Genomic DNA, 14180 nt, shown 5'->3' with positions numbered 1-14180 from the left:
TTCATTTATCACCACCCCTCCCACCAAGTTAAGTGAATTTCCAGTCATTGTCCTTGTCTCTATAAAATGAACTAGGTTGCTCCTTGGAAGAAAGTTTTGTTTAAACAAGGTTAACACTGAGGATACCTGTATTCCCAAACTTTACTCGAGACTTAAAATACCATTTTATAGTAGTTTGTTTTTTAAGCTAAGGCTTTAAGAGGTAGAATGTCAGGATCAATGTTAGACCTTGGTCTCTAAGGATGATGGTAAATCTCCAGGTTAATTCTCCCCACTTAGCAGTTTCATTCCCTTAACTGCCTACAATATATGCTGAAATAACTGTTTGAATAGTTTCACATTGTTAGAATGTTTTAAGAAGCATAAAATACTTAAGACTGAAAAGAATAAAGGTCCTCTCCAGCAATATCTTCTCTTTTCCCTCTCCCAGGATCTATATTCATACTCAGCTAAAACATAATTATACTTTGACTACAAAATTTTAAGGTTATTTTTATTTACAAGTTTTGAAAAATGTACATTTTTTACATGGGTTACTTATGCAAAGTTAGATTTAAAAGAGTGATAAATGCACAAAAGGTGTCAATGGAACATCAGACCAAACATTTACAAGCCTTGTCCCACACTGCTACTTAAAGGTACTGTCTGTCTAAAACTATAAATATTCAAAGAAAAGACTGCAAACATTGATTTTAATGTTCTTATAATACTGAAAGGGGAAGGAGAAACTAAAGCATGCAGCATTAACTGAGGATTTGAGTGGAAAATAGTTTGCCATAGATATGTTCCCTTCCTTGGGTTAATTAAAAGAAAAACAATGTGGGATTATAAATTTGTTTACATAGGGCAGAACAGCTCCTTTAAAAAGATTAAAGTTTCTCCAGCCTTTCTAGCTTAATTAAAAACTAATGATTGTTTCCATTCCTCTGCTCCCACACCTCTTTAGAAAGTGAAAATCCAGAAGACTGCAGTATTCCGAAACTTAGCTTGGGTGTGTCCAGTGAATATCTTGCAAGGAGAGAATGTGTGAGTTACATGACTGTGGTACTCCTTTGGCCAAATCTTTAACATTCTCCTTCCTACAGTAAAAAATAGTTCAGATTGATTAAATCTTAGTATCATAGGCTTTTAAGCTTCCACTGCTCTTTCAAAGTGGGTGTTTACAAGGATTTGTTTCCGTTTTCTACATGCGATATTCCCAAACTTCATTTCTAAATCTAACACAAGTGAAGGACCAGCCAGGGTGAAGGCTTCAGCAATCATTTTGTTAAAAACGACATTCTGGTCATCAAGCTATGCATAAGCACCACTTGTAAAACAATTTTAAAAGCTTAGTGTAAAGTAGAGTAACACAAAACTGCCCTAAAACTGGAAATAAGATACAAGAGAAGGGAAAGTAAGCATTAGTAGTTTTTGCACGTAACCCAGGTACAGTACATTTGATCTCATAGAGGGTGTTCTCTGATGTTTAAGGAGAGGGTAGAAGGGATAGGAAAAGCTTGGCAAGAGACGATGGAAACGGCACAACAGCTATTTTGCTTTTAATAAAGTAAATGTAATGACACTGAAGAACAAGAAGATGACAAACACATCAATACATATTTTTCTTATGACTGCTGCTTCTTTTCTTCCACCCAGGTCAACAGTCACGCCAGCTCTGTTCTACTATCGCAGAAACACGTTTTTCATACTCCCGCTTGTTCTCCTGGTACAGCTGAGCAGCCTGGCTATTTGCTGGACTATTGGGATTGGGTTCATCCAGTAGAGACTATAGAGACAATTTGTAACAAGTCAGTTCCTCAGTGCCTAGATATAATCACTTGAATTATCCTAGGTAGCAGCTAAATTTGCTCTCAGCATAATAATCTTCAGTTACATTAGTCTGCTATAGCTAGGCAAATATGTTTTCTGGTGGCTTAGGTCTTAATGACCTACTTTTTACTTAACTATGACTTTCAAAAAACAATTGCTAATATAAATGTATCAAAGGATAGTCACATTAAGGAAAATTCACCTGTATGGATGTTAAAATGGAAGACACATCATAGGTTGGACTCCAACGGTTCTGAAGTATGTCCAGACATATGCTACCATCTGCATAGACTAAGAGCATAGAAGTAGGTTATGTTAAACATAACAAAACCATTAAGGTTTTAACATCATAGTCAAGACAAATAGAGTCAAGAATACTTTGCTTTTGAGGTTTAAAAAGATTCCTAAGCTGCTTCTCAGTTATATTTCTAAAAGAAGTGTCATAATCACTACTAGTGAAACAACTGGGATGATCAGAGAATGTCAAATATAATTTGTGTAAAACTGGAAGATACTTAATGCTTGTTATTCTGAAAAGACTGTCCTGTTATCCAGGAAACCACACATATTTTTTAAACAGGGTTCCTAGTCATCCACAGACTTATGGGAAATTCGTTCCACCAAATTTCTAAACACTACCTCTTCTCTGAAATAACAAAAGATAGCTCAGAGTTCACAAAGTTTCGTTTTGGCATGAAGATAAAAATATCTGATGCCCTGGAATATTAACCTGAATAAAAGGCAAGTTGTTCTAGGCTTGCTACTAGGAAGGGAAAAAAAGTGAAGTACTAAGTTAGAATCACCTGTGGTACTTTTCTGCCGCTGCTGCTGCTGCTAAGTCGCTTCAGTCGTGTCCGACTCTGTGCGACCCCATAGACGGCAGCCCACCAGGGCTGCCCCATTCCTGGGATTCTCCAGGCAAGAACACTGGAGTGGGTTGCCATTTCCTTCTCCAATGTGTGAAAGTGAAAAGTGAAAGTGAAGTCGCTCAGTCGTGTCCGACTCTTAGCGACCCCATGGACTGCAGCCTACCAGGCTCCTCTGTTCATGGGATTTTCCAGGCAAGAGTACTGGAGTGGGGTGCCATTGCCTTCTCCGGATACTTTTCTAATATACTGTATACCTGAACCTCAACCACAGAATCTGATATTCAGCAGGTCTGGAGTGAGGCCAGGGCATCCATAGCTTTTAAATGTTCCATGCTAATTCTGATATGCATCCAAAGCTGAAAACGGTTGTTTTAAATGCTAGTGAATATAATTACAACACAAAACTACCCAAATCTGGCCTTACATTAAAAGGAAACCTCAAAGACACCTTTATTTTTGTTTATTAAGTAAATTATAAAATCATCAAAACCAGAAGGCTCTCAGATTCCAGACAAAGGCAGTGTCCCTTCTAGGACCTAAACCAAGACAGCAATAGGCCACCATGAACAAGACCAGCTTTCAGAAAACAGCAAGATGCCTACACAAATACTCAGGTACTACAGACAAATAAATAGGAAATGGGGACTACTTCCCCAAATAAACAGTACAGCAGTTGAAAATACTCTATTCAAAAGTGATACTTGCCATTTGGATGGAACATCTTAGAGACAAATCTAACCGTCGGTGGCTTATTTGGATATTCCTCAGTGAATTCTATTGTAAGCTTAAAGGTTCCTATAATTAGAAAAGCAAGGGTTAAGAAAACATTTATCATTTTGTTCAGTAGTACTTTGTTTTTAATGCTACATGACTTGTTTTTCAAGTATTATATGAAATAATGCAAAGATATAGAGTAGGAAAGAGACCAGGTAAGAGGTACAGCTCTAGGAACTGCCCTAAAAATGAACAGTGTGAGAACCACCACTCAAAGGTGATTCATTTTTTGTTTTTCCATTATTCTCCCCCAAACTTAAATACAGCTATCTTAAACTCAAAATTACTGCCTGCGGGATAACTTTAGCCCCTGTACATTTTGAAGACATCCTTAAAATGACAAGCAACTACAGCCAAAATTTGGCCTTCCTCCTTTAGAAGACTGAAAGACCTTAATAAAGTCCAATTTTCATCAGCTGTCATCTTAAACTCTCCAGTGATTTTTAAATGAATGAGCACAAAGGTTCAAAAACCAATGCTAGAAATACAAATCAACAATCAAATTATTTTTAAAACAGCAGGGAATAAGTATAAAAGTGTTCCCTGGCTCCTTTTCATGTAATAGCAACTCTATAATGAAAACATAATTGAATGTAAGCCAGAAAAAACTTCACAGTCTCTCTTAAAAACCCTTAAGTATGACTCACAAGGTACTTAACTATAAAACCAACTCAATAATTCACACTAATGGAGGGAATTAATGGCAGAAATAATTTAAAAATCACATTAGATTGCATTCATGTCTCCAGTAAATTTCTTTCTAATGATGTTTGTTTACGCTACCATTGAAACAAATTATTTTTCTTGAATATGTGTCAACTAAGGTCATGGGAGGCCCTAAAACATACTAGGTTAGAAACTTACAAGAAATGGACAAGCTGGATCTAATTCAAGAATTGTTGGGGGACTTCCCTGGCGGTCCAGTGGTTAAGACTACACACTTCCACTGCAGGGGAGCAGGGGATGTGGGTTCATTCCCTGGCTGGGGAACTAAGATCCTACATGCCATGAGGCACAGCTAAAAACAAAAAAGAATTGTTGGAAGTTGTGATTTGGGGAGATTATTTCCTTCAAGAAGTTATTTTTAATTGGTTTTAATAAATTCAAGAAAACAACTGGGCAACTGTTTTTTCCTGACTGAAATTTCTTCAAGTAATCTTAAGGAATCAGTTACTATCTGGTATAAGCTGATGCATGTTCCACTATATTACTCTGATCCATTTAATACATTACTTATTCTAATACAATAGACCACATTTCAGATAAGATTATAATGTGTTACTGGTTCCTTCAGAGTTAGCAATTTATTTCTTCCTTGCTTCCATTCCACCTTTCCACTTAAGAAAAAAGATCACAGTCATTTTACTCCTAGATGTTACATATAACAATACCAAAATGTGTGTTTTCTTCCAGCAAACTGACAGTAAACAATTTGCTAACAAAGGTGCCCTTGGTATGAACATGTGTCCCAAAGTTTCAGCATAATGTAAAACGCAACATACGGAGACGTACTCCTCAAACTATTTTTACTCCCTAAAGTTTAAAGTCAGATCTAAAGCTACTATGAATTATAACTAAGGACAAACAGTATGCTGCTGCTAAGTCACTTCAGTCGTGTCCGACTCTGTGCGACCCCATAGTCAGCAGCCCACCAGGCTCCCCCGTCCCTGGGATTCTCCAGGCAAGAACACTGGAGTGGGTTGCCATTTCCTTCTCCAATGCATGAAAGTGAAAAGTGAAAGTGAAGTTGCTCTGTTGTGTCCGACCCTCAGCGACCCCATGGACTACAGCCTTCCAGGCTCCTCCATTCATGGGATTTTCCAGGCAGGAGTACTGGAGTGGGGTGCCATTGCCTTCTCCGAAGGACAAACAGTATAGTATTTGGAAATGGATAAACATGCTATAGTCCATCAGAACACACCTCACCTTTATTACCACCTGGTCATAACTCTTCCTATTTTTGAGGGAGAAAGCATAGTTCTTTCTTTTTCAGTTCTACTAATATTACAATATGCAAGAAAAAGCAGGAATGAGTGTTAGTTCAAAACTTTGAGCTTCCTTATGTATCTCAAGTATAAACACATTTGGCTCAGTGTTGATATACACTTAAATTATAGCTTGGAGATTTATCATCAAGAAATTGCTCTAAAATTGGGCAGATTTAATACTATACAGAGCTCCCAGGTACTTTAAATTAAAATGATCATTAAATATGGTACTTAAAGGTGGTAAAGCCACACAGAAGGCAAGCATAAGTATAAATAGTAGGGCAAAGCAGAAGCTTTGCACTCAGATCTAGGTTCAAAGCCTTGCTTTGTGACTTGCTCATTATGAAACCTTGGGGGAAGCTGCTTAACTTGACTATACCTCAAGTTCCTCATCTGTATTATTAACCCATCAAAATGGGTTAATAATAATGCCCACTACATAACATTGTTGTGAGGTTTGAAAGAGAGAAAGATGAACAGTGATATAAAACAAGTGCTTCATAAATACTTTAGTTACAATAATTCTACAGTTTCACATCTCTAGACCCAGTTGAAGTAGGCAAAACCCCAAAATCCAAACTATTATCAGAAGAAAAATACAATTAATGAATTCAAATACTAGACAGTACTTTCTTTCTGACCTACATCAAACACTCACAGTGAAACGCAAGTTGAGAACGTACGCTGGTGGTTCGCAAAACCCTTGACTTGAGCTTTCTGCCTACTGCTTGCTGAGAAGTTCAACAAGGTGGTTACCTAGCTACCCAAGAAGTTAATCAAGTCTTTTAGAACAGCTTACTTGATATCTTGAGAAGTGAAACCACCTGCTTATGTCAATATGAATATAAATTAGTAGGACTTACCCACATCTTACTCAAAGTACACATTTAAAGGGATGTTTCATACTTTTAGGGCTTCCCTGGTGGCTCAGAGATTAAAGTGTCTGCCTGCAACATGGGAGACCCAGGTTTGATCTCTGGGTCAGGAAGATCCCCTGGAGAAGGAAATGGCAACCCACTCCAGTATTCCTGCCTGGAGAATCCCATGGACGGAGGAGCCTGGTGGGCTACAGTCCATGGGGTTGCAAAGAGTCAGACATGACTGAGCTACTTTTTCTTTCTTTCTTTCTTCATACTTTTAGCTGCATTAAACAATAAGAACCTCTTCAGTACAACTTTCAATGCAATTTCTGAGATCCAAAATGAACATTAAGGATATTTAAAATCCTAGAATTAATGTTATGCAATTGAGCCTAAGCTTATCCTCTGAATATTTAGGAGGCTAGGCTTTAAAATAATTGAAAACTTAAGCCTCACCATTGTTGTACACAACCTGTACTGATTTTTTATCTTCCTGAGGAGGCCACAACATTGTAAGGAAAGTAGGAATTAATCCATCTATACCTAAGGACCTGGACAATTACATAAATGTGTTAAACGGCTGGTGTAGAGCAATAGGGAGTGATCTGGCTAGTGTATGTTCTGCCTAAAAATAGTCACAAATTCAACTTTTGAAAATATTGTACTGGCCAAAGAAAGCACCTCTGTAGGTGTTTTTTGCCATTTAACCACCAGTTTGTGACCCTTGAGAAGGAAGCAAAGCACATATACTTAAATTTTTTTGATGATTGAAAAAGTCTGACTTATAAGATAATAACCAACCTTCATTACAGGATTTATATACCTTAAGAACACCCCTTGTGGACTTTTAAGTGATTCATTAAAAAAAAAGACACCAAATTCTTAAGAATATATCCACTGTAAAAATCAAATACTAGTATCTTACTGTTTCTATTAACAATTTTCAGATGACGTGGTGGAGAATATATTGTTTCTTAACCTTCATATTCAGCATACATGCCAAGATATTTTATAAGGATGAATTTACACCCAATGTTTTGTTTGGTAGTGTAAGCCCTTGGGAACATAGCCCTCTTACTTCAAGTGTGTGAAGTTAAATCAAAATACCTTGAAGAGTTCCTGTTTTTAAAAGTTCAGCTCTTTAACTAGGACCTAGCTGTTGTGGACGGAGAAGGCAATGGCACCCCACTCCAGTACTCTTACCTGGAAAATCCCATGGACGGAGGAGCCTGGAAGGCTGTAGTCCATGGGGTCGCTGAGGGTAGGACACGACTGAGCAACTTCACTTTCACTTTTCACTTTCATGCATTGGAGAAGGAAATGGCAACCCACTCCAGTGTTCTTGCCTGGAGAATCCCAGGGACGGGGGAGCCTGGTGGGCTGCCATCTATGGGGTTACACAGAGTCGGATACGACTGAAGTGATAGCAGCAGCAACTGTTCTGGAAACGTCTGCTCCAGATAATTACAAGGAGTTAGCAAAAGTAGTTCTGAAGCTGTTGATTTATATCATACATTGACAACAGCAAAATCAACTATGCCACTTGTTCCTAATCGGGCCTTTCCAGTAAATTTCCTAGCTATAAATAACAGGTATTTTTAAATGGTCAAAAAAATTCTTGTAACCTTGGTTAGTGTTTGAGACACCTGAGGAAGCATTCATGGATAGCAGACTGCTCAAAAGAATGAATCAGAAAAGGGTACTGTCATTCAGCCTGAGTAATTCCTTTCAGTAATGTCAGGGTGGAGAGACACATCATCAAAAATAGAACCAGTAATGTCAAGGGGGAAGGTCCAGGTAGATAATGGATTCCATAAGTACTTTTCCAATTCATACCACTTAAAGCGAGAGAAGCACCCTTGAAATATTTAAGTTGCCAACCCCTAGCAAAGCGATGTACTATTAATAAAGTTGTGCCCAGCATAAAGCAGTCCGAATAAAATCAGGAGGAAAAAAGAAACCAATGAAAATAATTTGCTTTGCTGGAGCTAAAGCAAATACACAGCTAATCTGCACATAAAGCTTAAGTATGAAGAACCAGCAACCGATCTAATGGAGGAAAACTAAGCCTAGCTAGCTTCTGCTATGGATCAGGATCAGTTCAAATGATTTACCTCACGCACCAAAGTAGTATGCCTTCAGGATCACACTCCCTTGCTGTCATTTCTTTTTATCAAAGCACTGAAGAACAGTGATATTTACCCAGGAGGTGAAGGCAGAGGAGAAACAAACCATCTAGATTACTGTTTACAATCTGCTAGGGAAATCTGAGTGTTTGAGACGAATCCTAGAATTGGTTTGTATTCATTTACCTCACAACATGCTGTGGTTGGTAACATCCAAAGGCAATCTGACTTGGCAACTTTGCTTGTACTGAGTAGTTTGTAGAAATGCTTTTGTTGCCACCTTCAAATGGAGGTGTATGCATATGTGTGTGCATATGTGTACAGATTTCTCTCAAAGGCTATATGACCAAAGGAATATAAGGCATTGAGAAGAAAATAAATAACAGAAAGACCCTTTTCTGTTTAAAAATACCTCAAATATTAAAGATGTCAATCAGTAGTTCAAATACTTTTAATCATCTTTTTAAATGCATTAAGCTTTCAAAAGCAATTAACTATACACACATACACACACACTTGAGTGCACATAAAACTATATCAATGTCAATTTCCTGGTTGTGCATAGTCATTCAAGATGTTACCAAGGGAGAGGGGGGAACAGGTGAAGGGTACACAAGGTCTCTCTGTATTATTATTTATTACAATTCCACACAAATCTATAATTATATCAAAACAAGTAGCTTTAAAAAGTCCTTAAAAAGCAACTTAGTGTGTTTTTAAAAGTCAAACCTAAACCTAAAAATCATGTACCCATAAGTACGTGTAGTATCTTGAAGTAGGTTGGACACTGGTAAGAGAGTACTTTAAGGCTCCCCTCAATTGTGAAACTGCCTTGAGATTACTGATCATAAAGTCTTGATAAAAGCACACGCTGAAAACTCATTTAAAAATAAGAAACAAGGAACTGGCTATTGAAGGTGCCATTAAAGACCACTTTAAAGCAGTGAGGCTGAAAAGCACTCAATGTCAGATTATAGAAACCAGACAGTTGTGTGCAAGGGATTCCTGCATCCATTCAACATCCAACACCACACATGAGGCACCTGCTGAACACAGTTCCCACCCTTGTGACAGAATTCTGAACCAGACAGTCCCTGGGGTCTCCGAGTTGATCAGCAAGTGGTTGGGTTGATCCTAACTCAGTATCCTGATGGAGGGGGCGGTGGTCCTGAATTTAGCAAGATCACAAACCCAAACCTCACAAACCCTTAACATCCGTGGTATTATGCTCCTTTTAAAACGTGACTGCCTTACTCAGATTTTTTTTTAAGCAGCAGTTCTAGTCAAGCGGACAATAGCCAGAACAACCTGCCACAGACTGGACTCCTCTCAAGTCTTTAGCAGGCAGAGGCTAGGGAGAAGCGGGTTATTAAGTAGGAGGCACTTCCAGGCTGACTGGGAAACCCTTTCCCCAGAAGATCAGGGTCCCAAAAGGTGGGTAAAGAAACTCTCTTACCATCCTCAAACGGGGTCCCTTCAGGCCTACAACACAGAGAGAAACAAGTCAGTTCCCGCATCAGGGGCTCCTCTCTCCCCGGTTCATCTGTTCGCCCCACCTCTGGTAAACCACCGCTTCCCGGGTTGCAAAGCCACGACCAATAGAGCTTTGGGGCTCAGAAACCCCAGGCAGGCCGAAGCGCCACCGCTCCCCGCCCCGCCCCCCTCCGAACCCCAAACGGTTCCCCTGGCAGCGCGAACCGAGCTAATCGAGGCACAGGCTCCGGGGAGGCGCCTAGGCCCAACGAGCCCCAAACCTTCTCTCTCAGTCCCCGCCTCCGCACCGGGTGGGTCCCAGCGGGCACACGGGTCCCCCGGCCCTCACCACCATCCGGAACGCAGACTCACCCAAAAATGACCGCGTTCCAAACCATGATGTTGTTCTCGGACGGAGCCCCGCTGACTCCGGCAGGAGGATCCTCCTGTAACCTACAGGGAAACACCACAGGAACCTCCCGCTATCCTGAACCCGCCGCCCGCCCGGCCCGCTGCCGGCCCCGCCCTGTACCCCGGCGGCAGCCCCCGGCCCCTAGAGTCCCGGGCGGGTTACCTCTTGAAGTCCCTCATGAGACGCCGCCGAGCCGGGGTGGACATGTCTCTAGCGGGGTCAGGGGTGGGGCATACACCGAGCTCTCGGGTCCCCGCGGGTAGTGAGGAGGCTGAGGAAACCGGAGGAACCAACGGAGAAGCGCCTAGAGGAACCGCACTGCCTCTCCTAAGTCGAGGGTCGATCTGGCGCCGGCTTAGCACCACCCCGGAGTAGACCGGGGCTGAACCAACCTGGAAGGAAACGACGGGGGTGGAACGCCAAACGACGGACAGACCGTACCAAGACGGGACGGGGGGGGGGGGGGGAGGAAAGTTGCTTAGGTCATTAAACCCCTGAGGGGCGGGGGGAGCGAGGGTGAGAAGCAAGCTGCGGGCCTCATGTAATTGCCGGGAACTCAATAGGATCGGGTGGTGGAATCGGTCCACCTTCACTTGCCAATTCTAAGACGAACCATGGGAAGCTTTTTTTCTACTTTTCCTTTTTCTTCTTCTTTTTTTTTTTTTTTTGAGATCAGATCACTTATTAAAGTGCGCACAGTGGCTGAGGGGGAGAAGGATGAAGTCTCAATCTCAATGAGGACAGAGTGGATGAAGGCGAAACCAGTTCTCCTAAAGCTGGAAATCTAGGGGGTACACCTCCTACGGACACGGGAAACTGGGGAAGAAGCTGTGTGACTGGTCAAAATCTCTGAACATCCAAAGAGTAAATCGACCTCGATGGTGAGGTCGAGGGTCCCTTCTCTATGGGATGAATGTGCGGGCCCCAACATTTAGGCCGATGATCACCCCCAAAGCAGAATGAAATGGTGATGTGTGTCCTGGGGGAGGGAATGAGAGCTGGAGGCAAGCAGAATGAGGCTTTAGCTTTGGGCACTCACAATTTGGCTCTGGAACCACATTTCCCCTTGACAGTTCAACAAGCCAAGTGGCTACTATATGTTCAGAAGAGTCCAAGGGTATGAGAATATCCGATTGCAGAGAATTGGAAGAGCAGTGAGTCTGAAGTAAAAGGAACGGTAAGATGCACGTGAAAAAGCTGTAGGTTGCAGGGAAGAGTCACAGTTAGTATGTGGACCTGCAAAAGCAATAACAGTTTTAAAGAATGTTTTTTAAAAAGGTAAACTCCAAATAACATAGAAGGTAGGCAAAATACTCATTTAAGAATTTTTTGGAAATATGAGAAAAGTAGGTCTAGGTTCACTCAGGGAGAGTTTTGAATGCCAAGCTGATGGCTTCCTTGGAAGTTGAGCAGAAAGGCAACATGATCAGAGCTGTACTCATTGGAGACGGGTCCCAGGACAGCAATTAGAAGACTCTTGAAGTATTCCAGGTGAGAGGTAGTGAACCAGGCGATGACAATAAAAACGGACAGGACTTGCCAACAAAACGTGGGGACAAGAGAGAGGAAGGAGTCTATGGAGGCTCAAGTTCTGGGGACTTCCCTGGTGGTTCATGGGCTAGGGCTCTGTGCTTCCAATGCAGGGGACACCGGTCAACCCCTGGTCCCAGAATTAAGATCCCCACAAGCCTCCAAGTGCAGTGTAGCTAAACAATGGCTCAAGTTCTAACCCCCAAGATAATTGGGAGTTTGAAGTACCATTACCTGAATTAGGGAAAAGAGGGGAAGGGCAGTTTGGGGAGAGAAAATTTGGGGACTTGCTGAGTTCATGGGACTAGTGAGACATCTACCTGAAGATGTCCAGAAGATATCAGATGTGCAGGAATTTGTTTCTAAAATGGGAGACAGGAGGCACTTGACAATGGTAATGATTCTAGCTGCTGCTTTATAACAGGTACTCTCATGGCCAAGGATTTATATCTCCCATTAATTCTAATATATCAGTTAAAGCAAATCTCCCTAATATACCATCACATTATGGCTGTGGTGGGAAGGGGATACAAAAATAAATTTAAAAACTTCCTTTTCCTCTCATCTAGGAGCTTGCTGTCTACTAATACACACATATGGAATCAACAAAAGCAAGATTTATGAAAGCAAGTGCATTAGTTTTCTATTGATGTTTAACAAATTGCCACAAGCTGTTAGCCAACTTCAGTTCCTGTGGTTGCAGGACTGAAGGCCCCATTTCCTTATTGGCTGCCAGCCAGGGACCAGTCTCAGTTCCTAGACGTTACCTACACTCCTTGCCATGTGGCCTACTCCATCTTCAGATCCAGCAGCAGAGAATTTCTCTCCCATCAAATCCCTGTCACACTTTTAAAAAATGTATTTCTTTTCCTCTCACAATTTGAATCTCTTTTTTTAGGAAGAGCCCAGCTCACTTTAAGGTCTTATCTGATTAGGTTAAGCCCACCCCAGAAAGTCTCCTAATCTTAAAATCATCTCATTTGGCACCTTAATTACATCTGCAAAATTGCCTGATAGCAGAACTCAGATTACTATTTGACTGAATAGCTCGAAGAAGTGACCAGAAATCTTGAGGAAGGGGGTGGCATCTTAGAATTCTGCCTCCAGAGCAGCAGCAAATTGCAGAGCAGAAACAAGTGACTCCACAGATGCTGAAGAATCTGTACAGCAGGGGAATCATCAATCTGGTGGGGTTAGAGCAAGCTTCCTGAAATGGGTTTATTTCAGTGTTGCTTCAGAAAAGATGAAAGCAGGGCTAGGGAGGGAAGAACACAGGTAGTTCCTAAACAGCACAAAAGTGGACATGGAGCTTAACCAGGATCTGGGGATAGTGGGCAGATTAGAGAGGCTAATGCAGACTGACAAGACCTTGACTTGGAAAAGTGAGGATGACAGAAGTTGATTAAATGCCCTCAAATATGAGGATGAGGAATTCAGGCTTGCGAGGCAGCTTTTATAGGTGTTTGAGCCTGAGAGAGATGTACTGAAAACATCCCACTGAGAAATGGTATATAGTATACTGGAGAGAAGGTGAGGTCTGGGAGGTTTCTGGATATAAGGGACTGGGTATAAATGTCTGAAACTCATTGAAGGCTAGAGATGCGTGTGAGTGTGTTGTGGGCTTGTCTGTTTTCTGAAACTCCTTTGCTGTATAGCTAAGGAGCAGCTCTCTGGGAGCCCCAGGGCACCAGGGTATGGGGAGAGCATTGCCTGACTGCACAGTGGAATTGCATTGCAGGAATACTGTACCCCCACATTCCTCATCAGAAGCAGGGTTGTCATAGCAAGCAGCACACAGAAGATCGTTCTCTAGCATAGACGGTTATAGGACTGGAATGTACTAACTACAGCAGAGCCGGCCAAGCCTTCCTTCCACTCTCCTTACCACCTTGATATCTTGAAGAAATACCTTCTTCACAGGAAAGCATCCCCTCTTCCCTCCCAAGAACAGGAGTCAAGAAACTAGAAGTCCTTTTCAATTTAAAGACAAGTTTGTCAGTGATGTGGGCTTCCCTGATGGCTCAGGGGTAAAGAATCTGCCTGCAATGCAGGAGACGCAGGTTCAATCCCTGAGTTGGGAAGATCCTCTACAGGAGGAAATGGCAGCCCACTCCAGTATTCTTGCCTGAAAAATCCCATGGACAGAGGAGCCTGGTGGGCTAAAGTCCATGGGGTCACAAAAAGTCAGACATGACTGAGCGACTGAGCATGCATGCATGTGTTAGCAATGCCTGAAAAATCCCATGGACAGAGGATAGTATTTAATCATATTTCATGACACATAAAGATGATATGAAGTTCAAATGTCAATGTCCATAAATAAAGTTTCACTATGG

At 41.6% G+C, this 14180-nt stretch overlaps 1 protein-coding gene across 1 annotated transcript; it reads right to left on the bottom strand.

Annotated features, from left to right (window-relative positions):
* Positions 1-1525: 1525 nt before the first annotated feature.
* Positions 1526-10712, bottom strand: UBE2A (ubiquitin conjugating enzyme E2 A). The gene is made up of 6 exons (XM_052662893.1): positions 10477-10712; positions 10275-10355; positions 9886-9911; positions 3387-3476; positions 2015-2103; positions 1526-1768 (listed from the first exon to the last, which is right to left on the bottom strand). Exons 1-6 carry the CDS (start codon positions 10518-10520, stop codon positions 1640-1642), a joined length of 459 nt encoding a protein of 152 aa, XP_052518853.1. The 5' UTR covers positions 10521-10712; the 3' UTR covers positions 1526-1639.
* Between the last annotated feature and the right edge of the window lie 3468 nt (positions 10713-14180).

The sequence above is a fragment of the Budorcas taxicolor genome, chromosome X, assembly GCF_023091745.1.
Source record: "Budorcas taxicolor isolate Tak-1 chromosome X, Takin1.1, whole genome shotgun sequence".
NCBI lineage: Eukaryota > Metazoa > Chordata > Mammalia > Artiodactyla > Bovidae > Budorcas > Budorcas taxicolor.
Note: the sequence above shows the minus strand (reverse complement) of the source record. Positions and strands in the feature narration are given on the sequence as shown.